This window comes from Pezoporus flaviventris, unplaced genomic scaffold, assembly GCF_033815535.1.
Source record: "Pezoporus flaviventris isolate CSIRO_AGI_PZ_B2104156 unplaced genomic scaffold, CSIRO_AGI_Pfla_v1 ptg000025l, whole genome shotgun sequence".
Taxonomy (NCBI): Eukaryota; Metazoa; Chordata; class Aves; order Psittaciformes; family Psittacidae; genus Pezoporus; species Pezoporus flaviventris.
The window spans coordinates 31,793,138-31,818,721 of NW_026892573.1; the positions used below are offsets into that span (position 1 = coordinate 31,793,138).

The 25,584-nt window shown below is 45.6% G+C and overlaps 1 protein-coding gene across 11 annotated transcripts in view; it reads left to right on the forward strand.

Moving 5' to 3' along the window:
* Positions 1-25,584, forward strand: part of TENM4 (teneurin transmembrane protein 4) — a 759,599-nt gene that overhangs the window by 678,389 nt on the left and 55,626 nt on the right. For 8 of the 11 annotated variants that reach the window (XM_061458042.1, XM_061458041.1, XM_061458049.1 and 5 more), the window contains 5 exons: positions 3,595-3,862; positions 7,301-7,444; positions 8,394-8,643; positions 11,235-11,255; positions 18,304-18,536. In XM_061458042.1, the coding sequence (XP_061314026.1) occupies positions 3,595-3,862; positions 7,301-7,444; positions 8,394-8,643; positions 11,235-11,255; positions 18,304-18,536 (916 nt within the window). The remainder of the gene's footprint in view (positions 1-3,594; positions 3,863-7,300; positions 7,445-8,393; positions 8,644-11,234; positions 11,256-18,303; positions 18,537-25,584) is intronic. The other 3 variants (XM_061458044.1, XM_061458052.1, XM_061458046.1) reach the window with 1 other exon arrangement.

Here is a 25,584-nt window from a genome sequence, read left to right on the forward strand (position 1 = left end):
TTCAGTCCATAAATGGACTACTTTACATTCCTATATATAAAAAATAACCTAAATGATCATCCCTGGCAGTGTTGAAGGCCAAACTGAATGGGCCTTGGGCAGCCTGGTCTAGTGGAAAGGCAGGGGGCTGGAACTGAATGATTTTAAGGTCCTTTCCAACCCAAACCCTTCAATGATTCTGTGACTCTATGACAGTTTCTGCAGCTGCATTTTATAATAGGCAGTTCACAGTGGAGAAATGTGAAGTGCAAAAGGTGTGAGGAAAAGGCTGGGAGGAGGTGCCAAGCAGATGGCAGGGCTGAGGTTTTGACAAGTGGGCACATAGAAGCTTCATGCACTCCAACAAATAGCATCCTCTACCTGGATGCAATCAAAAGACAAACTAACGCATTTTAAGTGTTTGATTCAGGTGCCTAAAGGCAGATTTGGTGCCATTTAAGACGCTCTGATGTGTCCCTTCAGGCCTCCAGGCTGTAGCTTCATAAAGACAGAGATCTCAAGAAGTTCCATGTTAGATCTGTCATCCCCTTGCAGAGGCTTTAGATACCATAGAACACCTTGAAACTGCTACATGTCTGTGTTAAGCCCCTGAATCAGACCCTAAATGCTTTTCTGCCTCACAATTCCTTCTGAGCATCATACTAGAAGAAAAGCTTGTTCCTTGCCTTGTCTGCTGGCAGGCAAAGAGAAACTGTAAGAGAAATGTGTAACCCACACACAGAATTAAGATTTTCTACGTTGTCTCATGCAAAGAGGGGAAGAATTGGTACTGACAGAGCCATAGATCAACACCCAGCAGTGAAGGGGACATGGAAATGGGGAAGTTGTGAAGATCCCTAGTAAGCCTGAAGAACCAGTTCTCCTGACCAGCCTGGTAGCAGGACCACTTTTAGAGATCATATTGGTGAGGCTTCAATGAATTCCAGGAGCCCTTATCTTTCACCAGGACCCCAGATGCACCTTGTGGGCCAAACAGCAATTATCAAATAGAAATAAGGGCACAAGTCAGCTGTTGTTACTTTTTGGTGCACTCCAAGTATTTTAAAGCTTCTTCTTCCCCTCTTCTTCCACCAATGTCCACTGGATTATACTCTCCCCACCACCGCCCTGCTTTGTTGCTAGTTTATCACTACTTACAAGCTACAAATGCGTTTTGGATAATCTGAATTACCATTTGAAACCTCTCTTCAAGTCTTTAAACACAGCCCCTCGTGCTGCTCAGCGCCTTGGTACCGCAGTGCTGACCCTTCCTTTGGACTAGCAGACAGCAGAGACAGATCATGACAGAAAGGAATAATTATATCTGACAGGGATTTGAACCAGACACTGCAAATAGTAACTCCATGACAATTATTTCTGCCTGGCTTTTTCCTAGAGGGATTACATATGAAGACAGATTTGATACAAGGGACCACCTTTACTGCAGCTTGGCTCAGTTGGTCTCTGGTTGACGTTGGTCCCAGCCCAGCTTGTTGCTGAGCTCATAAAATACACTTCAGAAATCCTGGGTTTTTCCCAATTCTGTCATTTTGGAGCCTCCTAAGCACTGAGATATGTAAATTGAAAAGGCTGCATATGGGGAAGTAAATATTTATGAGCACAGTGGAATAGTGCTTTAACTTCTGGATGTGTCCGGTTGTCAAGTGCTGCAGCACTCCGAGGTGTAAGTTATCCCTTGAACAAGTGTTGGGCCTTGGGTAATAGCTTTGAAGAGGTCTTTTCAGGGGGCAGATAACGAGATTTGTCAGTATTGATAACACTAAGCAGAAAACCTGTGAGGGATGAGCAACTTGTCATGCCAGGGCAGTTTGCTGCTCCCATGTAGGAGCTGAGTATAGGAGCCATGTAGCTTGGATAACACTAGGATGGGTGGCTGGCTGGCTGGCTGGATCTCTTGACCTACGTGCCTTCGAGCCTCCATGCCCTTAATATTATGGAAGCCATTTATTGTAGGGAAGTATTTTCACAGCTCATTTAGGGTCCAGCACACTAAAGTATCTCAGAAGTGGTACAGGAGGGAACAGTGCCAATTGTGACCTTCCAGTTAGACCACGTTTTCTTTTGCAGCTCACTGCAAAGCTTCTGCCTTCATCTCTCAGACTTTGCCAAAGGTTCCTGGCTTGTGCTGACAATGTCCATGTTGGGTGCTTAGCTAAGAGTGGCATTTTCTGGGAAGTGACAACTAAATATGTTTCTCCTAAGACTTGAGACAGAAATGTCCTTTTTTATCAGTAGTTTGCATGGGGTCCGGGATGACTTCCAGAAAGTTTCCCTGCACTGCTCCAGCTACAAGTGTAGGAAGTTTTAAGATGTGGTTGTACTTTAGCAAGTAAATTAGCTGAGAATTCCATCTTTACTGAGACCTCTCCGTTCTCAAAGCAGAATAGGGGCAGACAGAACTTCCCCTGCTCTTTGTCCACTCTTGTGAAACTCTGTACTGGAATAGAGACCTGTGAGATCACTGTCCCAGTCAGGCAGATATACCCACACTCATTGCTGGAGGAGAAAATGAAGTAACTCACCTGGAATATAGAGGAATTTGGGAAAGGGAAGGAAGCAACAAGGGAAGGGAAGGGGGCTGATGGTGGTAGGTCAGGCCAAGAGCTTCATCACACAGGTCAAAGGGGAAGGAATTTTAAGCAGGGACCAGGATGTCAGAGAGGGACTCTTCATCAGTGACTGTAGTGATAGGACAAGGGGTGATGGGTTCAAACTGAAAGAGGGGAAGTTCAGGCTGGAGATAAGGAAGAAGTTCTTTACTGTGAGGGTGATGAGGCACTGGCATAGGCTGTCCAAGGAAGTTGTGAATGCTCCATCCCTGGCAGTGTTCAAGGCCAGGTTGGACAGAGCCTTGGGTGCCATGGTTTAGTGTGAGGTGTCCCTGCCCATGGCAGGGGTTGAACTGGATGATCTTAAGGTCCTTTCCAACCCAAACCATTCCATGATTCTGTAAGCAGGAGCAAATATGAGGTAAAAAAATAATGATCAGGACACAGGAAAGAAAAGGCTGGAGGTAGATCAGGCAAAGAGGGTCAGAGGTAGGAGAGGAGCAGGGTCAGAGGAAGAAATGGGCAAGTCAGAGGAGGGAGGGTGGAACCAATGACATGGAGAGAATGGCAGGTTATGATCAGGGCCAGGGAACATCCATAAGGATACAGGGCAAGTAGGGCTTGATGTTTTACTGGGAAAAAAGAAGCCAGGAGGCAAAAATTAGCAGCCATAGAAACCTAGAAGAATAAGACAGAAAATGGAAGCTAAACTGATGGGCTGGGATTATCTCAGACTCCAATGTCCTTTAGCCATGGGTGCTGGGATTCCTTTGGACAGTGAGTCCCATTGTGAATAATGACTTCAATGAAATACTTTGGCCTCTCTGTCCCATGTAAGAGAGATGGAGAAAGAGTGGGGCATTCCTTGCTTCCACAATTAATCCTATAAATTACATATATGGTTTAAACTTGATGCCTAATGGGCTGCTTTTCTAGACGTGTCTACCAGAGCTGTTGTAAAGGTGTGTTTGATAAATTGCAGCTTCCCTGCCTTTTCCTGTCTGCTCGCTGCTGATTTAACACCTCCTGCATTGGTTTTCCACAGGCTCTACAGGAGGAGATTAATGTTTCCGGCAGTAAAATAAAAGTGAGTTACCTGAGCAGCCGCACAGCTGGCTACAAATCAGTGCTGAGGATCAGCATGACCCACCCCACCATCCCCTTCAACCTCATGAAAGTCCACCTCATGGTGGCCGTCGAGGGACGCCTCTTCAGAAAGTGGTTTGCAGCAGCACCAGACCTGTCCTATTACTTCATCTGGGACAAGACGGACGTCTACAGCCAGAAGGTGTATGGGCTCTCAGAAGCCTTTGGTAAGTGACCCCAGGGCTTTGTGCTCTTTTTAGAAGCAGCTGGGTGGCAATGCACAGGCCTTGTCCTTGATCATAGGTTTGTGTTGGAAGGGACCTTAAAGCTCATCCAGTTCCAACCCCTGCCACAGGCAGGGACACCTTCCACTAGAGCAGCTTGCTCCAAGCCCCTGTGTCCAACCTGGCCTTGAACACTGCCAGGGATGGGGCAGCCACAGCTTCTCTGGGCACCCTGTGCCAGCGCCTCAGCACCCTCACAGGGAAGAGCTTCTGCCCAAGAGCTCAGCTCAGTCTCCCCTCGGGCAGGTTCAAGCCATTCCCCTTGGCCTGTCCCTACAGGCCCTTGTCCAAAGCCTCTCTCCAGCTTTCCTGCAGCCCCTTTAGGCACTGGAGCTGCTCTCAGGTCTCCCCTTCAGGAGCCTTCTCTTCTCCAGGCTGCCCCAGCCCAGCTCTCTCAGCCTGGCTCCAGAGCAGAGCTGCTCCAGCCCTCGCAGCATCTCCATGGCCTCCTCTGGCCTCGCTCCAACAGCTCCACGTCCCTCTTGTGCTGCTGCCCCAGAGCTGGATCAGGGCTGCAGGGGGTCTCTCCCCAGAGCACAGCAGAGGGGCAGAATCCCCTCCCTGAGCTGCTGTTCACACTCTGGGTGTGCAGCCCAACACACGGGGGGGTTCTGGGCTCAAGTGCATATTGAAGATGGTTCATGGGGAGCTTCTCACCCAACACCCCAAGTCCTTCTCCTCAGGCTGCTCCATCCAGTGTCTGCCTGTCCTTGTCAGGCACAATTTGCCCTTAGTGAAGCCATGTTGGCTGTCATCACCCACCTCCTTATTTTCCATGTGCCTTAGCATAGTTTCCAGGAGGATCTGCTCCATGATCTTGCCAGGCACTGAGGTGAGACTGGCTAGCCTGTAGTTCCCCTAGTCTTCCTTTTTAAAAATGGGGTTTATATTTACCCATTTCCAGTCAGTGGGAACTTCCCCAGACTGTCACAGCTTCTCAAATCTGATGGATGAGGCTTGGCAACTACATATACTGGTTCCCTCAGGACTTGCAGATGCACCTTGTCAGGCCCCATTGACTTGTGCACTTTCAGGTTCCTTAGAAGGTCTTGAACCTGATCTCATACAGCAGCTCTTCATTCTCCCCATCCCTGCCTTTGCCTCTTGTGACTTGGGCAGTGTCACTGGAGCACTTGCTAGTGAAGACCGAGGCAAATAAGTTGAGTACCTCAGCCTTGTCCATGTCCCAGGTAACCAGGTCTCCCGTGTCCTTCCAGACAGGGCCCACATTTTCCTTAGTCTTTTTATTACCAGTATACCTATAGAAGCTTTTCTTGTAGTCCTTGTTGTCCCCGTCCAGCTGTAATTCTATCATCAGCAGATCGGTACGGTCCATCCTGCTAACACATGAAGTGGTCCCCCCTGGTTCACTGCTGTTTCCTTGGAGAGGACTGGGCCCAGCTGCTCAGACAGCACACATTTCCCCAAGCAGATGAATACTGCTCTGTTCTCTGGCTCGTGGCCCAGCACATACATCCTGAGCTGCTGCCGTCATACTCATGCAGAAGGAATGAACTGGGATTAGAGGCATTTGGCTACCTGTTACCTATAGCCAAAAGCTGTCAGTACTGCTTTGAGAGAAATTCCTAGAGCTGAGCCCTGTCTTCATTCCTCCTTGTGCCTGACCTTCGGGATTGCTCTAATCTTAGTTTCCTCTTTGTTACCCATTCAAGAACACTATCCCAAACTGGACCATGATGCTCTTATACTTTGTGCACTGATTTACATCCGCAAAAGACTGTCAGAAGCTGCAAGGCAGAGAGTAAGAAGGCTCTGCATAATCAATGTGCTTATTGCTGTAAGCACTGTGGCCCCTGCCACCCACTCTACAGGGGCAGAAGCTGAAGTCCATGGTGGGGCAGGAAGTTGTGCTGTGAATGAATGCAGACACACTCCATTCCTCTTTCTGCTTCCATCTCAGACCTCAGCCAGTGAGCCCTGTGTGAATGTGGTGGAGAGAAGAGTGTACCTTGAGTACAGTGAGCAGGGGTGATGCAGCTCTGCAGTGATTGCTTCCCATCTGGTCAGCAACCAAAGGACATTCACTTACAGGTCTTTGATAGTCTAGACTGGACCTTTCAGGCTGCCAAGAAGACAGTACCAGCAAAATGGGAGAGATGCCAAATGAGCAAATAGAGCTCTTGTTGACAGAAGGGATGTTGACTGATGCCTCATAGCCAACTGAAGATAAGTCTTTTTAGAGGAGCCTTAGAGGGCCTTGTTTTCTAGGAGGAAGAATGGGTGCCTTCCTCTCACTCAGGCTCAGCTACCTTGAGCAGGCTGGATGATACAACCTGCTGAGCCTTATCCAGTTGGGAGTCCACACTGGGAAACATGCTGGTGGCATATCCTGAAAGGCTGTGTTTGCATCTTTAAAATCAGCATTGGGTCCTGGAGTGCTCCATGATGTAGCTCTGCAGCCTGAGAATACTCCACCACATCTGAGGACATCATCATTCAGGCTTTCAGTGATGTCCTTCACTAGAAGAGTGGAAAATAGCAAGCCTTCATTTCCTAAATTACATCTTCCTGTGATACTGTCTGATCTGGTAAAGGGCTGTATCTGGGGGGGGGATCCTGAGTTCACTCAGTGCTCAGCGCTTTTCAAGGAGGCTGAGAAACTTGTAAAAATCAGACCTTTTTTTTTGGTCTAGTAATAAAAAATGAGCTATGTAATTGCTTTTCATTGTGTAGGACTTGCAGCTCTGCTCTGCTTCAGCTGTTAGTGCTGAAAAGATCAGGTAGGGCAGAAGAAAAGCAGATCAATGAGACTGCTCCTGCTGCTTCTGAGAAAATCATCAAGGGGTCATTTTCCTGTCAAAAACACGATTTTCCCTTTACTGACATCTTCTTACTCTTAACTCCAGTGTGTTCTTTATAGGTTCTGATGAGACATCATGACAAGCAAATGCTATTGACTTTGATGATGACCACAAGTCAGCCTGGTCTAAGACTGCTGCCTCTGAGGGACTTGCTGCCCCGTGACCCATTTGGAGAAGTCTTTACTTTCCAAGAAAGGACATGGTTTTTAGCAAGTGCCTGACATGCAGACTTTGATCAAAGATAGTAGATAGTAAAATGCTCCCCATGAGTCCAGGCAGTGCTTTACACTCTGCAATCCCTGTTGGTTTCAAACATGTCTCTAAACCAGTGCCTTTTTAATATTTAGCACATTTACCCAACACCTGCAACTGCATTGACCTTTATAAATGCAGGATGGCCTTTAAAGGGAAAACTATTAGGACTCTGCATTATGGTGAGGACATTTAAATGGAATTGGCAGTTGCCTGTACAAATGCTCTTATGCCTTCTCAGTTGAAACTCTGTGTGCATTGCTGGGTTGCTAATCTGGGGGGTCTTTTGTTTCTCTCTTGTTCCTAGTTTCAGTAGGTTATGAGTATGAATCCTGTCCTGACTTGATCCTGTGGGAGAAGAGGACAGCCGTGCTTCAGGGTTATGAAATTGATGCTTCCAAACTCGGAGGATGGTCCCTGGATAAACACCATGCCCTCAACATACAGAGCGGTAGGTTGTCTGTAACACATGACAGGAATTATGTGCTGTTGCAAGGCCTACTTGCTGCTTATCACTAAGAATTCAAGAAAAGGAAAGAAAAGAAATCTGAACAACAAACATACCCTCACATACGTTTTCCCAACTTATTATTTCTAGTATTATCCTACATTTAGAAGCAATTTGGTGTGTGTAAATGCAAAAGCAGCTGGCCAGAATGTTGGCATGTCTTACTTTGTCGTGTCTTAAAAGAAGGGTATTAACAGGAAAATAGTCCTAAGATAATACCATTGAGCATAATTCCACCCAGACACATCCTCCAATGTGCGAGTGTACTTGCAGAAGTGAGAGGCTTCACGGGACATAAGGGAAAGTGGAAGGTGTTAGGGTCCTTGAAGGCTGCTCAAGACCGAGGGTGATCAGAACATGTTTAAAAGACAGAAGCACTGTGTCCCTCTGGATGGTAGCAGTGATGTGGGAGCAAACATCTAATTCAGCCCACATCGCTGCTGAAAACACTGCACTTACAGGGAATGTCAGCAGAGCTTCTCTAAAGCTTTGTAGATGAAACATTTCTCTAGAGAATGCGCTTCCTGTCCCTTATCTTTCCATGAGCTCTGTGATTTCCTTTTACCTGGTAAGCTCCAAATTACAGGGCAAGCAGGGACAGAAAAGACAGGTATAAAGTCATGAGATGCTGAAAAGTCTATTTCCTTCAATGTTAAAGGCAGTCTTGTTCTCCCAAAATACTTTTGTTCTGCCAAAAATGCAATGGGTCTATAAAAGGTACTCCAGATAAGGGCCTCCTCATTTGAAACCATCACAAAACAGCGCTATGATAGATGATAAACCTCCTTTGCTACATGACAAATTCCCCTTCTGGGATTGCCAGTTTGTGCTCCCTTTGGTCTCAGTTTCCCTGTCTCTCTTTAATGTCCTCATTACTGTTTTCTCTCCTTAGGCATCTTGCATAAAGGAAATGGGGAAAACCAGTTTATCTCCCAGCAGCCGCCTGTAATTGGAAGCATTATGGGCAACGGCCGCAGACGTAGCATCTCTTGTCCAAGCTGCAATGGTCTTGCAGATGGGAACAAACTCCTGGCTCCTGTTGCCCTAACATGTGGGTCTGATGGAAGTCTTTATGTTGGAGATTTCAACTACATCCGAAGGATCTTTCCCTCTGGCAATGTCACCAACATACTGGAGCTGAGGTACGCTCTACTGAATGTGCCCATTATAATTATGCCCTTAAGTTCTGCAGAAATCTGATGTATCCAAAAGGAAAATGAGCAAAACTCTTAAAGAAACCCCATAGGAAAGCAGGAAGCTGTCCAGATTTGCCTCTTCTGCAACTCTGCTTTGATTTACACCACAGAAACACAGAAATATATCACACCCCAAAAATATTGGCACATTATTGTGCTGCTAAATCAAACTGTGTTGAAGTCTGCCTTTTGCGTAGCTAGAGACCAGTGGGAATCCTTAACATTAACAATCAGCCCCAGAGATGACCTAAAATGATGAGATGACTTGGAAGGCCAAAGCACGATTATGATATGTAGAGGTTAATCAGGGCAGGTGGTCATTCATAATTAAGACAGGATGGTCACTCAAAGTAGTCACAGACTGGGTCTTTCTAGTTGTGTTTCATGGGGACAAATTCATCAGCCCCCCTCAGTTCCTACCTGAACAGCAGTGTCAGGGTGGACATATAGGTGGATCATCTGAAAGGAAGTGAAGTGTCTCCTTTTAACCCCAAATTACAAAGGAGAAAATACGTATACTAGGAGAAATAGGGAGGATGGGGAAGGAACATCCATTAAAAACAAGGAGGGAGAGGGAAAAATAAAGATTTGCATTAAGTTCTGGCAAAATTAAATAGATGGTGACTGAAAATTGCAAACTGACTTCATTGGGGATAATTTTACTATCTATCTATAACAAATACAATTACCCACTTCAAAGCACCAGGGCCTGATTCTAGACTCTGTGGGGCTGGACATGACTGACTCCAGGAAAGTCAGTAGAGTTAAATGAGTGTTTCTGAATGTGTTGTCTCTGCTTGAAAGGCTCAGCCTAACATCCTCAGAGGTCGATATGAGGCTAGCATGGTAGGAAGGTTCATGTTCCCATTTGCCTCTCAAGACCTGGCCTGAAAATTAGAATGTTCCCAAAAGTAGGAACCTCCCTGCTCGACTCACATTTAATGTCCTGCTTGCTAAGGACAAAAGTAAGGCTTCTTTTCTGCAAGGACTGCCATATAGAAGCTTACTCCACAGCTTCCTAGAGCAGCAGTGTCCTATACAGTATTGCTTTGTATTTCCATTTGCTCCATAAGGCCACATATAAAAAGAGCTGATCTGCATAAAAATTGGTGCAAGATCCCACTAGTCCCTCATTTACAGACACTCCAGAGTCCTTAGACCTTGCCGAAGGTCTTATTTGGCACTCAGAACCATAATCTTAGATCACTGTGTATGAGAAAACAAAGTCCACACAGTCAGCATAAGGCTGGCACATACAGAATAGCTGTCTTGGTATACTCACAGGGCAATAAGGGAATCAGGAGGTGTCATTGAGTTAGAAAGCCCACAGTGAGACATTTACCTCTCAGAGGCCTGGGATACCTTTTGAGTCAATAAGCAAGAACCTGATTCTTGCTATTCCATTATGGTACACGAGAACATCGTTACTCTCATGTTTGTAAGGTGGGAAGCTGCAATAAACCTTCAGACCTGATCCATGTTAAAGAATGTAATATTCTTCCAGTGCCAAAATGTTACTGTAATGACCAAAGGTGAGATTTCCACAAGAGCCTAGGTGATTTGGGACCCAAATCCTAGTGCAACTGAGTGGGATTAATATCTCATTCCCAGAAGTACAAGTTTGAGAACGCTATCCCTGTTTCATTGTCAGTGGAAATACCAGACTCAAGTGGAGGTTTTGCATAGCATTTCCTCATTGGGCAAGAGAGAATTGGAAGCCTTGACAGAGTGGCCTTGTTGGCTTTTGTGCAGAGCCACAGAGTGAAATTCACTCCAGAGTTAAATCTGCCGGAGCAATTGCTGCTTCATCTGTGCAGACACTTAGGTTACTGGATCTAATGAACATTTCTTCACTCTGGTGTGCCATAAAGTAAGTGGGTTCAGATGCCAGCTGACTGAGAGCTATGGAGGAAAGCCATAGAGTTTGCTTGTGTCTTCTCACATCAGCATCTCCTCATGGATTTACACCCTCACTGTCTGGGTGTTGGGTTTTGTTTGGGGGGGCATCTTCTGAGTGTAGTGTTCTTTGTGGAGAGGAAAGCAAACGCGCTGTGGGTTGTAGGTAACAGCAGATGGGCATGTAATAGACCCATGAGAAATACCCAGCTCAGCATTAGTTCAGTCGTTTGGGCTAAAGTTCATGAGATTTTGGCAATGAGCTGCCACCCATAGCTGCGCAACTCTAAAGTTACCTTTGTCACACACAAGGTATTGCTTTGACTGAGTGGAAAAACCTGTAAATATATCTGCATGTGCTCAGTACTGCTCTGAATGATCCACTCTGCCTGGTCCTAAGTGAGTAACTCCAAGCAGGTGAGATCACACTTCCTTTGTGGTATGCAGCGGTACATAAGTGAGCTCACTGCCAAGTAATATCCAGTATAAAATATATCAGTGTCATTCCAGCTAAGTCTTTATTTATTATTGCATTGTATGATACAGTTACTGTCAAGTTTTCAATCTGCTAATAATGCATCGAACTGAGCTGCTAACGCCTCATTCTTTCTTCTATTCCCTGCTTTCCTGTCTTCTGTCAGAAATAAAGATTTCAGACATAGGTAAGCCAACCAGTAGAGAATTCTTCTGCCACTCCCTGTCTCGTTGCATGTTGTTACACAGTGATCCACAAGTGCCATTTCCAGATGATTCAAGAGCAAATGAAGCTGCCGTGATTAAAACTGGCATAGGCAATCAGTCATCAGAACTGGGAGCCATTAATCACAGAGCAGAGTCACACAGATTTCTGCTTGAGCTGTTATAGCTGTAGGCAGGGGAAGTATAGACACAGGGGGAACAAGAGGAGGAGGGTGGAAGGAAAAACGGGTGGGAATTAGCCAAGAAAGTGAAATGGGGACAGTGTCAGGATACAGATCACTGGAATAGGTAGGATGGGCAAATCATTCTTATATGGTGACATGCCTTTCTTTTGAGGTTTGGGGAGTTGAACAGGCATAAAGGAGGGTCAGATCTACCCCAGCACCACCCACCTAGGGAAGCAAGTGTTTGTTACTTTGGTTAGTCTGAGCCCTTCACACGGAGTGTGCCAGGCTCAGATTGGAGGCAGTGCAACTCAAAACCTCAGCCAGGAGATGCGGTAAAGAAAGAGAAGGAGTAGTGACAAGAAAACAAGATGGAAGAGAAACTCCTAAACCGGAGCTTTGTCACTAAGGATGTTTGTCACTTGGGTTCACTGGAGTTTCAGTGGGTTTGATCCAATCAGTTGCATTCAGGAAGATGTCAACCTCCTGTCACTCTCTGTGTTTGCAAGGATTGCTCTGGCTCTGACAAGTTTCCCATCCTTCTCTCTGGTTGCTTTCTAAATTAGAAACTTAGACTGTGGAGTTGGAGTTATTTTATGCTTTTATATATATATATGAACTAAACCATATATATATATATATACTGTTTTTGCATTTGGGATTTTTCTTGCTACATGCTTTTTATTTGCAGTTTCTTTGACTTCATAGAGGCTATGCAAACCCAGAAACGTTCATTTTATCTGCATGTCTGGAAATGCAATGGAGTAGAAACTGGAGTTTTGTCTTCTTGCCAGAACATTAATAAAGGGCTGAGCTTCCACAGCATAATGGGCTGGCTCAAAGCATCTATTAGCAGGGCTGGGAGGTCGGTACACAGAACCTTTGCACTGACTTGTCTTCATCAGGCTGAGTTCCAGCCCCCCGGCTCCCTCTTTCACATCATTTGAAGGCAATAGAAAAACTCATTTCTCTTTAGAACCGCCAGGTTGTGTCCTTAACGCCCTAGAAATACACAGCCACCAACCTGCACCTGCTCTGACAGCAAAAAGCAGCAGCCAAATACCTGTTACAAGAGGAATTTTTATATATGAAGGCAATAACTGAGTGAAGATGTATGGACTGGCCACAAAGGCTGCAGATGCCACTAGAGCCTTACTAAGCTGGCAGGATTTCAGCCTTCAGGCAATTCCTAAAGACTAAGGAATGAAATGATAGAAAGCCCAGACATGCCTGCTCCGGTGCATCCAAAGGGAACCAGTGAGGGAGGAAGGAGGGGAGATCAAATATTCCCAGCTGTGAGTGCATTAAGGGAGTCATCCCTAAGAGCTGACATCATTTCTGTGTCAGTGTGAGGTGTCCCTGCCCATGGCAGGGGGGTTGGAACTGGATGATCTTAAGGTCCTTTCCAACCCTAACTATTCTATGATTTGCCATAATACTTCCTGTTAGGAAGCCTCTTCACTCCTGAGCCATAGGGAAATGAGTCAGTGTATGCTTAGCTCTAGTGCTCTGAGCTCCACCATTGACAGACAAAGGGTGAGAGCCACAGGACTGAATCCTAGTGGCTTGGAAAAGCTGCAATCCATGTGCAAAAGCTTCCTTACTTCAAGGGAAAGAATTCCTCACTGCATAGCCTGTGGTGAGCCTGATCTCCAGAGGCTCTGGAGCTACCAGCTACGAGGCTTGGCTGTACAGCCCAGCATAGGTCACCAAGGTCTAACTCCAGCATAGCTGTATGTAGAACACTGGGGACATTAGACCAAAAAGCATCACCAAATTGTGCTGCCTCCCGAGTTTGCACCCATCTGGCATTCACTGCTAGATGAATAGGAACCAGCTCCAGTGTGTCTGTGTATGGACTTGTCTAGATGGGCTTAGAGAAGTTGATGACTCTTTCCAAGCATGGAAATGAAACTTTGCAGTTAATTCTCATTATCTTTTCCCTGCAGGAACACGGGAGGCACTGAGGCATTTCTGCCTTGTAAATACACAAAAGGTGGCCACACTTAACTAGATTCTTCCTTTCTTGTTTCCATTCATACCTTAGGGAGACAAATCTACCATTAGAGGCAAAGAAGCATCTCAGAAAACTGCTCTGGGATCAGATCAAAAGTCCTTTGCAGTCCCTGGGTTGGCTTATGGCATCGCTATGAAGTTTTATTATCCAGCCTGTGACACTAAGAAGAGCTTTGGGCATCGCACACAGACTGAAAACACTAAAAGGCCAAGTGTAAATTCAGCTCAACTGCACTGCGTGGCCTCCTTATGTATTAATCTATTGAATGTCTCCCAGGGAAAAAGAAAAAGACCAGTACCTCACACAAGCTATAATAAAATCCTCTGTCTGTGAGCTGCAGGGTGCTTCCTATGGAGCCATGGAAACACAGCCCTGCTCAACGTAAAGCACTTGGCTGCAGGAATTTGGTGGTTCTTCAGTCACCAGCAAATGCATGCGGGCAGCAAGGCTCAGGGCGTTTACAGAGGTGGTTTTGTGTCCTTAAACAGGCACACCAGAGCCAGTGAAGCCCCAGGGGTTTATTCAGGTCAGATGTGATGGGTAACTAACCTTGGTGTCTGTGGAAGCCAGAGCCATACTGGTGCCATTAACAGATGTTGTCCTGTACAGTAGGTGGTAGATGCCCTTGCATTTGGGTAGCTAAGGTGCAGTTCGTCTTGTAGGATGAATGTTTTAAAGTAAGTCATCCAAATCACCCCCTTAATGATGCTGCTTCTCTCTACTGCCTATAAAGGGACTTAAGGCAGTGAGTTCAGATGTTAGCATTCACCCTATACCTATCTAAAGCTCAGTGAGATGAATCCCTGGTATTGAATAGAAGCCAGTAAAAAGGTGCAGTCCACTGTGCTGACATATTATATCCAGCCTACTGAAAGCAGGGATCATCTCCCTATTCTCATCTTTATTGCTTAAATACTGGCTTCCCACTCTGGAGCAGGACGTTCCTTCCTCAGACTCCTCCAAAATAAGGGGATATTATCAACCTTTGCTTAAAGCCTGTGCCTCTATTACATGATACCAAAAGCAATCCGTGAGTGTCCTGTGTCTGCCTATTCACTCATCTCTGTCCTTCCTTATGCCTGTGTGTAAGGAATCCTGTAAAGCTCTTTAAAATGGAGTTTGAATCTCTTCACATATCTGCAGAGCTCCCCATAGTGCTGGCATTATCCTGTCCAAAGAATGAGAATGAAGAAAGGAAGGGGACAAGGCAAGTGTATGGGAGAACATACATGTAACCCCATACAACCCCAAACAGCTGGGGTCACTGTGGACTTGGAAGATTTCCCTGTGTTTTCCCAGCACATCACATCATTCAAGGAAGCAGTATCACCTCCAGTTCACCTGGGGCTACAGGACAGCTTCTGCTTATGAAGCTGTCTTCATTCCCAGCGACTACACCATCATTGCCAACTAATGCCCACCAAAGTATCTGTTCTTGGCTAGGAACCAGCCCTCCCGAACCCTGCAACTTGGGTTTGTTGCTTCAGGGGCTTCAAATATCAATGCAGTCCTCAGGGTTTCTTATAAAGAGCTTTCATTGCTAAAGGAACACTCTGAATGGGTAATGAGCTCTGCACCCACAGCCGCTAGTGGTGGCAATGTCAATGTGGGGGATGTATATTCTAAGACTACAAATACTGTACCTGATTAAGTCTTCTGGACAGTAAGGAGCCCTGTCTTTTGTTTTGGTCTGTTATCTAACTGAGCAATGAGAGAGGATGAAAGGGAAAAGAATCTTCTCTTTGCTTCTTCTTGCTTTGCCCCAGGCAGGTTTGTTTCACTTGTTGTTCAGTTCAGTCCAATTTACCACTTGGATTTGCCTATTGATTGTGGCTTTAAATAAACAGCAAAGTGCCAGCGTTCCCATCTCCAGTGCTCATGAATTATCACAGGTGAAGGGAAGCGGTTTGGGACCTTTACATTACTTATTTAGCATCTCTCATCCTGACACATCGCAAAGAAAGTGTTAAACAAAAGCTGCAGTGTGTAACACTGCAATTTGGACAAGGGCAGAGCATGACATCTTCCCAATCCAGTGCTGAAACCTGTTGGCAGAGGCAGCTTGACAATCCTTAACGGTTTGTGTTTTACCTCCCCAAAGCATTCCAGGTTAAGCACTTCATTGCCTATGCTATCCCAGGATACCCACAAAAGACATGGAGTGAGGTGTAGGACACCACGATAAGCCATGCTTGCACAAATAAGTAGTCTAGCTAATAACATTGAACCAGCACTTCCTATCGCTCACACAGAGCCATGCAGCAGCCAAGATAAAGTTTGTGTGTTGGGAGTGCCCATACCATGAATAACATTAGGTTTAGAAAGGTAATTGCAACTCGCCAGATGAAATCCAGACCCAAGTGACCCAAGAGTATTACCATGCCATGGGTAGGTTAACCAAAATCAGTTCCTACCCTACCTCTTCCAAGGCACGTTTGCCAGTCAACGTGTGTGTGCCTCTGTGGCATCCAGCTATGAAGAGGATGAAAGGTTTAATCAGTCAGAGCTAATGTTTTAATGATTGTGAACTTTGAAGTCACACCTACCTTTTTGCAGCATCTGGATTCAGGACCCCATTAATAAAACTTCACTTGGGTTACCAGCAGCAACTCAGAGTATGACCTTAACATGACAGGTTTTTACTTAGTAAATTTGGTACCATTCAGCTTCTCTGCTGGATGAATGCTTTGCTTTTACCTGGTTCTCTGATCCATGGTTAAAAGTAATCAGCATTTATTTCAGTGTCCATTCGACACAGGAGCTGGGATTAGAAAAGGTTATAATCAATAAAAAAAATGCACCAGAGTGAGGCTATTAAACCCAAAAAAGGAGAGGGGAGCAGGAACTTCCAGTTCTGACACCATTTTTCTCCATCTTTAAGGAAGTCATTTGCCTTTCTCCATCTGCAAATGGCCTGCTCTGAGATGTGGTGAAAGCTGTGTGTGTGCAAAGATGCTGAGGAATTGCAAAGTGCCATTAAAAACATCCTCCTCTTGCCCGCCTCTCATGCAAAACAGAGATTATGAACAGCTCAAAAGCTGCCTGACGTTCAGCTGGGCTCTGTTAGGACAGCCAGCAGAAAACACAAAGCCCTGATCAGAATGAATGATGGATTCCCACAGGGAACTTCTTCCACCAGGGTTGAAGCCACTTGCTTAGTGTGAGTGACATGCAGGTAAATGAAATAATACCCTCCCAGCCTGCTGTCATTGGGAAGGAATACAGATGGAGACTCAACTGTCAGGCTGGAGCTGTCTTGAAGGTCAGAGCATTTTATTTAGCAAGAATCAGTGTCATTTGTGGAGGTGAAATCCGTTCAGGCTTTAATAGGATAAATCACAAGGGATGCTCCGGAATAAATCAGAAAGGCTTCCCCCCCCAAAAAAAAAGTATTAAGTAATTCAAATGGAGAACCAACTTAGAGCTTTTCTAAGCAGAGAATGATTTCATAGTGTCTGAAGAGGGGTTAATTTTCCTAACAGAAAAGTTGAAAGAGAGAGGAAAATTCTTATTATGAGGGATGGAGTCAACTGTGATCGACACTCAGGTTTCTAACCAGCTTCTCCTGGAACAATTCCACTAAGTGGGAAATTGTGAACTATGGCCTCTATGATTAGTATGAATTCATGGAACCTGATGAGTTTAGACAGCTTGAAGGTGTTCTGGAGGAAAGGAGAGACTTTTTCATCCTTGTTCTAATTACTATTTAGCCTTTCATAGCAGGAAGGAGAACTGTGTTCAGGCAGCAGGTGTTACAAGTTTAATACATTGGTTTCAGGCTTAGAAGAGGTGCAGTTCAATACACACTAGTAGTAAATACTTCTAATAAAGGAAGTTAATAAGTTTAGTATTAGACTGTAGAGAGAATCCTTGAAAGACGATGATTAAAACTGTGTCTGAACTCATCTGGTTGTTTCCCTGGCCAGTCCCATTGAATGCTCTCCATGAAGTGGTGCTAGTTCATTCATTTCTTCAGTCCTGGGCTCATTTAGTGTTGTAGTCATAGAGCTAAAAGCTTTTCCTGTCTGCTCAGCCCTTTTTCTCAGCCACCCTTTCTCCTTTTCAAGGCAGCAATGAGTGAGTGGGGTTTAACAGGATACTGATGTTAGGGTTCCTCAGCTCTCCTCCTTGGTCATGTTTGGTATAGGGCAAAGTATGGCACTCCAAGAACCATTTTGTTCCTCTCTTCACTGAGGTCCAGCTGAATTCAGTGGTAGGACTTCCCCTAACCCCCATAAGGGCAGGACAGGACTCTAGAGCCTTTGCTGGAGTCAGCACTAGCATTGGGTAAGCCTTGACACAGTGATCTCGAAGAGTATATCTTCAAGTGCTTTATACTGGGGAGTTTGCGCTTGGGTTTCGCATTGGGGTCTTCCTGGGGAGGGTAGATTTTTGCTTTCAACTTCATTTTTTCCTGTGTTTTCTGCCCCTAGTGTACTATGTACTGTGCTTTCCCTTCACATTCTGGCACTGCACTAACACCAGTTTCAGGACTATGTCTATGTTAAGTAAATTAAGCAATCTCAGGCACTGGGACTCAACCTCTAGTAGTTCCTGGCATGATTTTAGCTAAAGTCAGTGAGCCTTTCCCTTTGGTAGCTGCTCTCCATGCCAGAGATCACCCCAGGCACTGGGACTGGTGACAGCTCTAGCTCAGGATCCTGTGCTGTAACACACTGTGCACTAACATTGTCCAGTACAGCACTGCTCCACTTTCACAGTCTGTCTGCCCTATGCATTTTTATCCTCTAAAGTGCTTGCATTGCCTGTTGTTGACTTAAAGAAACAAATCATCCAAGGAAATAATAACATCAAACCCTTGTTTTTCAGCCACAGCCCAGCCCATAAGTATTACTTGACCACAGATCCAATCACTGGCTCCATCTACCTCTCCGACACCAACAGCCGACGTATCTATAAAATCAAGTCAACCACATCAGTGAAAGACATTGTGAAGAATTCCGAGGTCTTGGCTGGAACTGGGGATCAGTGCCTCCCGTTTGATGATACCCGCTGCGGAGATGGAGGCAAAGGCACTGATGCTACCCTTACAAATCCCAGGGGTGAGACTGCTTCTTCTCCACAGGCTTTTCTAAAGGGGTCTTTTACAAAGGGGCTTGTTTAGTGATGCTGGAGACCTCTTCAATGCCCTTGGATATTGCAGACCTTCCCCAGTTAACCCACAAGCACATCCTAAGGGCTTGCCTCTGTAAATAAGTGGGTATGTCTCACCCTCAGTCCTGGTTCTTCTTATTGAGGTGGCTGGGGGGAGTGCCAAACCAGAGGGGTGTAATGATGGCTGTGTGTCCAAAGGGCAATAGAATAAATCCACCCATCAATTTGATACCCATTTAGCCACTACTCCTCCTTACCAAATAACAGTGTTTGGTCCTTCCCAATCTGGACTGGGTTCACTTCAGTTCACTGAGACTTTTTTGGCTTTACAAAAGTAAATGCTCTATAAGCATTGATATATATATGTGTGTATATATATGTATATAGAATGTACATATGTATATATAATATATAATGTTTCAAATATAAAATATATCTATTTAATGAATATGATGTATATTATAATATACTATATATAATAGCAGCAAAACCATCATACAGCTCAGAGATACTGAGATTTATACATTGACATTACATATCATAGCATCCAGCTTAAAAGCTGTGGGGGGTGGACACTGATTTTGATACGGGAATGGTTTAATTCATCATGACTTCACCTGGCTCCTGATTAGCCTTCTCAGCTGAGATAAAAGCACAGTCACATCAGCATAAAAGCATCACACAGCCTTCACGACTGTGAACTAAATTGTGTAAAACAGGTTTAGCCAAACATATGCAGTCCTGCGTGGAGCCAAGACTTCAGTCTGGCAGTCTCAAGGTAACAAGCTCTGCATATGGAGGATGTCGCTCCCCCCAGCTGTCCACAGCTCCTTGGAATAGAGATGAGGTAGAAGCCCTGTAAGTACACACACCTTCTGCAGTGTTTGTGAAGAAGGACAAGGAATGCTGTCAGGAATCTGGCATTTTCACCTGTTGTATGTCTTACTGCATAGCTGTTGGGATTGCAAGAAGTTAGATGTTCTTGGCTCCACCATCAATGGGCTGCAGGTTTCCTTTTGACTTGCATCTGGGAGTGGGATCTTCCCTCTCCCAGTTTCCAAGCCTATCCCAGCTTCTTTGTAAAGCAACCCCTCAGCAAAACCTGGGGATCTTTAACAGGTTATTTCACAAAAAGCAGCAAGGTGAAGTCAGCTGTGCTGTTGTTGCTGTTCTTGGCTAGGCTCTGCTCTGGAGCCAGGCTGAGAGAGCTGGGCTGGGTCAGCCTGGAGAAGAGAAGGCTCCTGAAGGGGAGGCCTTAGAGCAGCTCCAGTGCCTAAAGGGGCTGCAGGAAAGCTGGAGAGGGGCTTGGGACAAGGGCCTGTAGGGAAAGGCCAAGAGGAATGGCTTTAACCTGCCCGAGGGGAGACTGAGCTGAGCTCTTAGGCAGAAGCTCTTCCCTGTGAGGGTGCTGAGGTGCTGGCACAGGGTGCCCAGAGAAGCTGTGGCTGCCCCAACCCTGGCAGTGTTCAAGGCCAGGTTGGACACAGGGGCTTGGAGCAAGCTGCTCTAGTGGAAGGTGTCCCTGCCCGTGGCAGGGGTTGGAGCTGGATGAGCTTTAAGGTCCCTTCAACCCAAACCAGTCTGAGATTCTATAATTAATGGTAGTTATAAGCAGGGAATTGCTAAGAGTAATATAGAGAAGTACAAATCTTCAAGCCACTGCCATCGCTGGGTTTTCAATACATCCCATCTTCTCTCTGCTCAAAAACCTCTTTGGGGCAGGGATGGACTTGAACAGCTCTGAGGCTATTTTTAAAGCTTAGTGAGGCCAATGCCAACAACCGAGCCCGAGCAGCCCATTAATTACAGACCCATTGTCTGAGCAAGCTGTCATTAGTCATTGCCAGTTGTCATTCTACATCAGCCCTTTAAAAGAAGCCAAAAAAGGACACTGCAGCATGGGAAGGAGGTGAAAAGCTGTGGAAAAAAGAGGATCTGATGGAACTTTGACACTTCCAAAGCTTTCTATGATTCTATGAATCTCAGGAAGTTATTTTTCTTGACATAGAGATGACATTATTATTACTGAACCGGAGAAACCCAAACTGATTTAGCAACCTTTTGTGTCAGCTCTAGTTGTAATCTCTTTCTTGGTTATATGTTGTTTTTTTCCTGGCAGGATGAAGCAAAATATACCTTGGGAGACCTGGTTTGTGCCAATAAACACTGAAAGCCAAACTGCTTCCCTTGTAATGTTCAAAGGTCCCAGCATGGCTTCCAAGCACTCCAGACACCCGCGAGGTGACCATTGTATTGGGATAAAGTATTGCCGAAGGCACAGCTATAGAAAGGGAACAGCCACCCGTGGTCAGGTTGCAGTGTAGGAATTGTCTCACTGATATGAGGAGGCTGAGTGAAAAGGAAATAAAGTGAATTGGGCAGAGAGGTTTGGGCAGCCCAGCAGATGAGTCATGAGCTCAAGGGGTCCAGAAAGCTGTAATCCAATTTTCTGCACCACTTTCATGTTCAACCAGAGCAAAAACCACCCCACAACTTCTGTTGTTCCTCCAGTCTCCCTTGTGCAAGATAAGAGGAATATTATTTATTTCCCTACATGGATGGATGTTGCAAGGTTTTGATGACTTTTAAGCCGGCTTCAGTGTGCGCCTGCAGCCCAGAAAACAACCGTATCCTGGGCTGCATCAAAAGGAGCGTGACCAGCAGGTTGAAGGAGGTGATCCTGCCCCTCTGCTCTGCTCTTGTGAGACCTCACCTGGAGCATTGTGTGCAGTTCTGGTGTCCTCAACATAAAAAGGACATGGAACTGTTGGAACAAGTCCAGAGGAGGCCACGAGGATGAGCAGGGGCTGGAGCAGCTCCTGTATGGAGCCAGGCTGAGAAAGTTGGGGCTGTTCATCCTGGAGAAGAGAAGCTGCATGGAGACCTCATAGCAGCTTCCAGTGTCTGAAGGGGGCCTGTAGGGCTGCTGGGGAGGGACTCTTCATTAGGGACTGTAGTAAGACAAGGGGTGATGGGTTCAGACTGAAACAGGGGAAGTTCAGGTTAGATATAAGGAAGAAGTTCTTCCCTGTGAGGGTGCTGAGGTGCTGGCACAGGGTGCCCAAAGAAGTTGTGAATGCTCCATCCCTGGCAGTGTTCAAGTCCAGGCTGGACAGAGCCTTGGGTGCCATGGTTTAGTGTGAGGTGTCCCTGCCCATGGCAGGGGGTTGGAACTGTATGATCTAAAGGTCCTTTCCAACCCAAGCCATTCTATGATTCTATTTGTTACGTTTCTGCTTTGCTATAGCAAACAGAGCTCTGGAGTTCAAAGTGAAAGCTTTGAACTTTCAGTGCTGAAAAGCACTGAAATCCTTCTTGTTGGCAATTCAAGCTCTCAGGAGGCCGTTCTTTCCACCTCAATCGTATAACGGCAAAACGCATGCATTCATTCCTCTCAGCTCTGAAATCCCACAAAACAGCAGTAAATTGAGGGTGAAAGAGGAAACGACACGAAGCAAAATGGTAACAAGAAAATAATAATCCAGAAAGCCCGCAATGCCAATGGAAAATTCATAAATAGCATTCCCTGATCTGGTTCCAGGCTGAGTTTGCAAAGGCTGCTGAGGCAAAAGCTTTGGCAGGTGTGAAGCTCTTCCCATTCACCTCAATAAATGATTAACAGTGAAAAATGACACTGACAATGTAACGTCAGCATTGTTTGTACCTTCACGGTGGCTCATCCTGGCAGAAGAATCCATCAGATGCTCTTTCTTCGTGTGACTGTATTTCATAATAGCTCCAAATAGGAATGCTTCATTGTACAAGTAACCAGGAGTCCTCAGGTTACCCTCTGCTTCCCTGTCTTGGCGGGGGAAGAAATGATCCTAAGTGAATGCTCAGAGGAGATTAGAGAACTGTTCTGTAGCTATAGAGATATCAGCTGGCCAGGGAAGGACTTGGAATGTTCAGTTCTTCAAGTCTCACCACTTGTCACAGGACTCTACTTTTTAAGGCTAAAGATAATTTTTTGGCTGAAGAGAATTACTTCTGTATTTTAAGGACATAAAATAGACTCATAGAATCATAGAAGGGTTTGGGTTGGAAAGGACCTTAAAGCTCATCCAGTTCCAACCCCCTGCCATGGGCAGGGACACCTTCCACTAGAGCAGCTTGCTCCAACCTGGCCTTGAACACTGCCAGGGATGGGGCAGCCACAGCTTCTTCGGGCACCCTGTTCCAGCTCCTCAGCACCCTTGTAACAATAAAAATCCTTTTTATAGCCAGTCTAAATCTCTCCTCTTTCAGTTCAAAACCATTATCCCGGGTCCCATCCATACGTTTCTCAGAAGTTCCTTCTGGGCTGAGGTTCTTCTCTCTCTGTTGCACAAGAAAGAACTGCCTTTAAATGATCAGCTTAGACAAGATATTAGGAGGGATAGAGCCCACCCCAGGAATTTCATCCTTCCCCTGTCTTTGGCTTCTGTGATAAAGCCAGGCTATACAAATACAGGCCAGGTCAATCAAGAGATGAAATAGTAGTGGCAGCTGTTTGGTTGGGTCATTTCTCATTGCTATTAGGACCTGGTCTGATACTTTCAATTCACTTGCCCCAAAGCACAGCAAAGCTTGCAGCTGCTAATGAATTTCAATATATCCTTGCAAATTAAAGTGTTACCACTTTCTAATTATCATCTGCTAATAATGATCCTCTTCTACAAGCAATCTAAAGGCAAAATTAAAACTCCAGCTTGTCAGAGCATTTGTTTTCATCTGAGCACTCACCAGTGGTTCTCCTTGGGAAAATGTTGTGGCAGAGAAATTACCAAGGAGCCTGCAATTAAGAGAGATTGCAGTGACAAGCCTGACACAATAGGAAGAAGAGTTCAGAAGGGATGTGTGTGTGTGTGTGTCTATGTGAGGGGACGTCTAATTCATTTAGCACCACGAAAACAATGCAAAATGAAGTAATTAGTGTGGGGACAGATTGCTTCCTTCACTGTGTCCTGCTGAACGTGTAAACAGAATCTCAGTTGTTCACTAAGTGGTCATGAATTCGACAGGATTAGAAGAAGAAACTCCACCTCCACAAGCTGTTAAGGGCTTTATTGTCAAATAATAATGTCAGGGAGGACCAGAGGCTGATTGAACAAAGCATCTTGTCTCTCACTGTAGCTGGGAAAAGCACATAGGGAAAGGAGCAGTGATAGTCTTTCCTTGCTAACACTCCAGATTCTACTCATCAACATTTAAGGGACTTTCTGAAGAGGGTGCACCTCTGTGCTTAGATGCCACCATCATTAGGTCTATAAACCTCCCTCAACACCTAGTTTTGTTCCTCCAGGCACCCTGTGCTAATGACTTCCACAAGTTGTTTGGCCACAGCAGGCAAAAGGATGGTCTTTTTGAGGCCAGAACAGAGATTTCTGTTCTCCTCTCCAATCCACTGCTGTCTTCTAGCTGCCTCCTTGACCACTGCAGAGCACAAACCTGATCTTTGCAGAGAACTTTTCATAGGCAGTCCGAAATCTTTTTTCCTGTGAGCTGTTTTACAGCTTGTCATTGCATATGACTAGTTAGGCTTACTCCATCCCCTGCCAATTCCTCTGTACTTATTGACATTGATTTTCAGCTGGCATTTTATCACTCAGTCATTCAGCAGCCAGCCAGACCAGAAAGCTCCAAATATAGATTCCTTTAGCACCTATTTTTTTTACTTAAAAGGGGTTTTAAGCAGCATCTATGTAGAGCAATGCCATCACTTTCAGCAGTTCATCTTCCAGAACAAACCCCCAGTAGTTATTTGCAGTGTGACGTTGTGCTGTCACCTCCTCACACTACAAGGTCCTGACGTTTCAAGCTAATGTCATCACGTCACAACTTCCTATCAGCACAACTCACTGGTGAGATGCACCCTTGTTCCTTATGGGCTCTCCATCTCTTCAAGAGGAGCCGGAATGACCTTAGAACGTGTGTATTTCACATCTCAGAGCTTGAAGTTTGAATCTGCAACACTACCTGGGTAGTGCAGCAGATGCTTTCTCTCAGTAACTGTGAGATCAAACTAAGAGCTATGTGCTGAAATCCTTTAGTTCCCTTATGTTCCTATGGAGACATGAGAGGAACCTTCTGCCAAAGTGAGCCAAGGCCTTTGGCTTGATGTGCGTAACGTGAATTACCCATTTCTGTGCCCATTTGCAGGAGCCAGCTCCTGGTCCTGGAACCGTGCCATTTTCAGGGAGGAAACACAGAAAAGTCCAATCTAACCTCTGCAGTCTGCTGTAAAGAAGCTGTGAGATGCTTCTTTCCCTCTCTGTAGAAGTCATCCATCCAAAGACACTTGTCTGTGGGAGAGCAGGGCTCCTTCTCCATAATTAGATTCGATTCCAAGGCAATCAGCTCAAGTCAGGAAGGGATTGGAGCAGTTGCCATGTGAGGAGCATGTGCAAATGGGAATTTCGGGCTTTGACAGAGTGCAAATGCTGTTACCCTGCAGAACATCTTAGGAAATGCAAGGCAATTGAGATCGCTTAGCTTCCATGAAAGAGGGATAAGCAGAGGAGTGCTCTGTGATAAGAACACATGCACATTGCCCTGGAGTAGGATGATAAGTGGCAACTTTGCTGTCCCGCTTTCACTTCTTTGGGTGTGCAGCTCTTTGTCTAAGCTAGAATGCAAACTAAAGTTGTCCTCTATCAACTGATCAGGGCTGGCTGGAGAGCCAAAGTACATACAGGCTATTATTGCTGTAACTGGTTAATCAGACCAGCCATCAGACCCCAGCACTGAGCACCCTGATCGACTGTCAGCACACGCTGCTGCTAAGTCCAATCCAATCCATATGGAACTAGCTGAGAGAGAAAATTCTGCCTCATTTAAAATCACATTATCCAGCCTGCCACCCTTCACTGGCTTTTGGCCTGTCACACAGAGTAATGGACGGGCACCCTGAAAAATACTCCTCGTGAACTGAGGAACGGGGGAGAGCTTCTTGTGCTTGACAAAAGCCAATTAAGATCAACTAAACCTTCCATCATGCCTCTTCTGAAAAAGCACAGC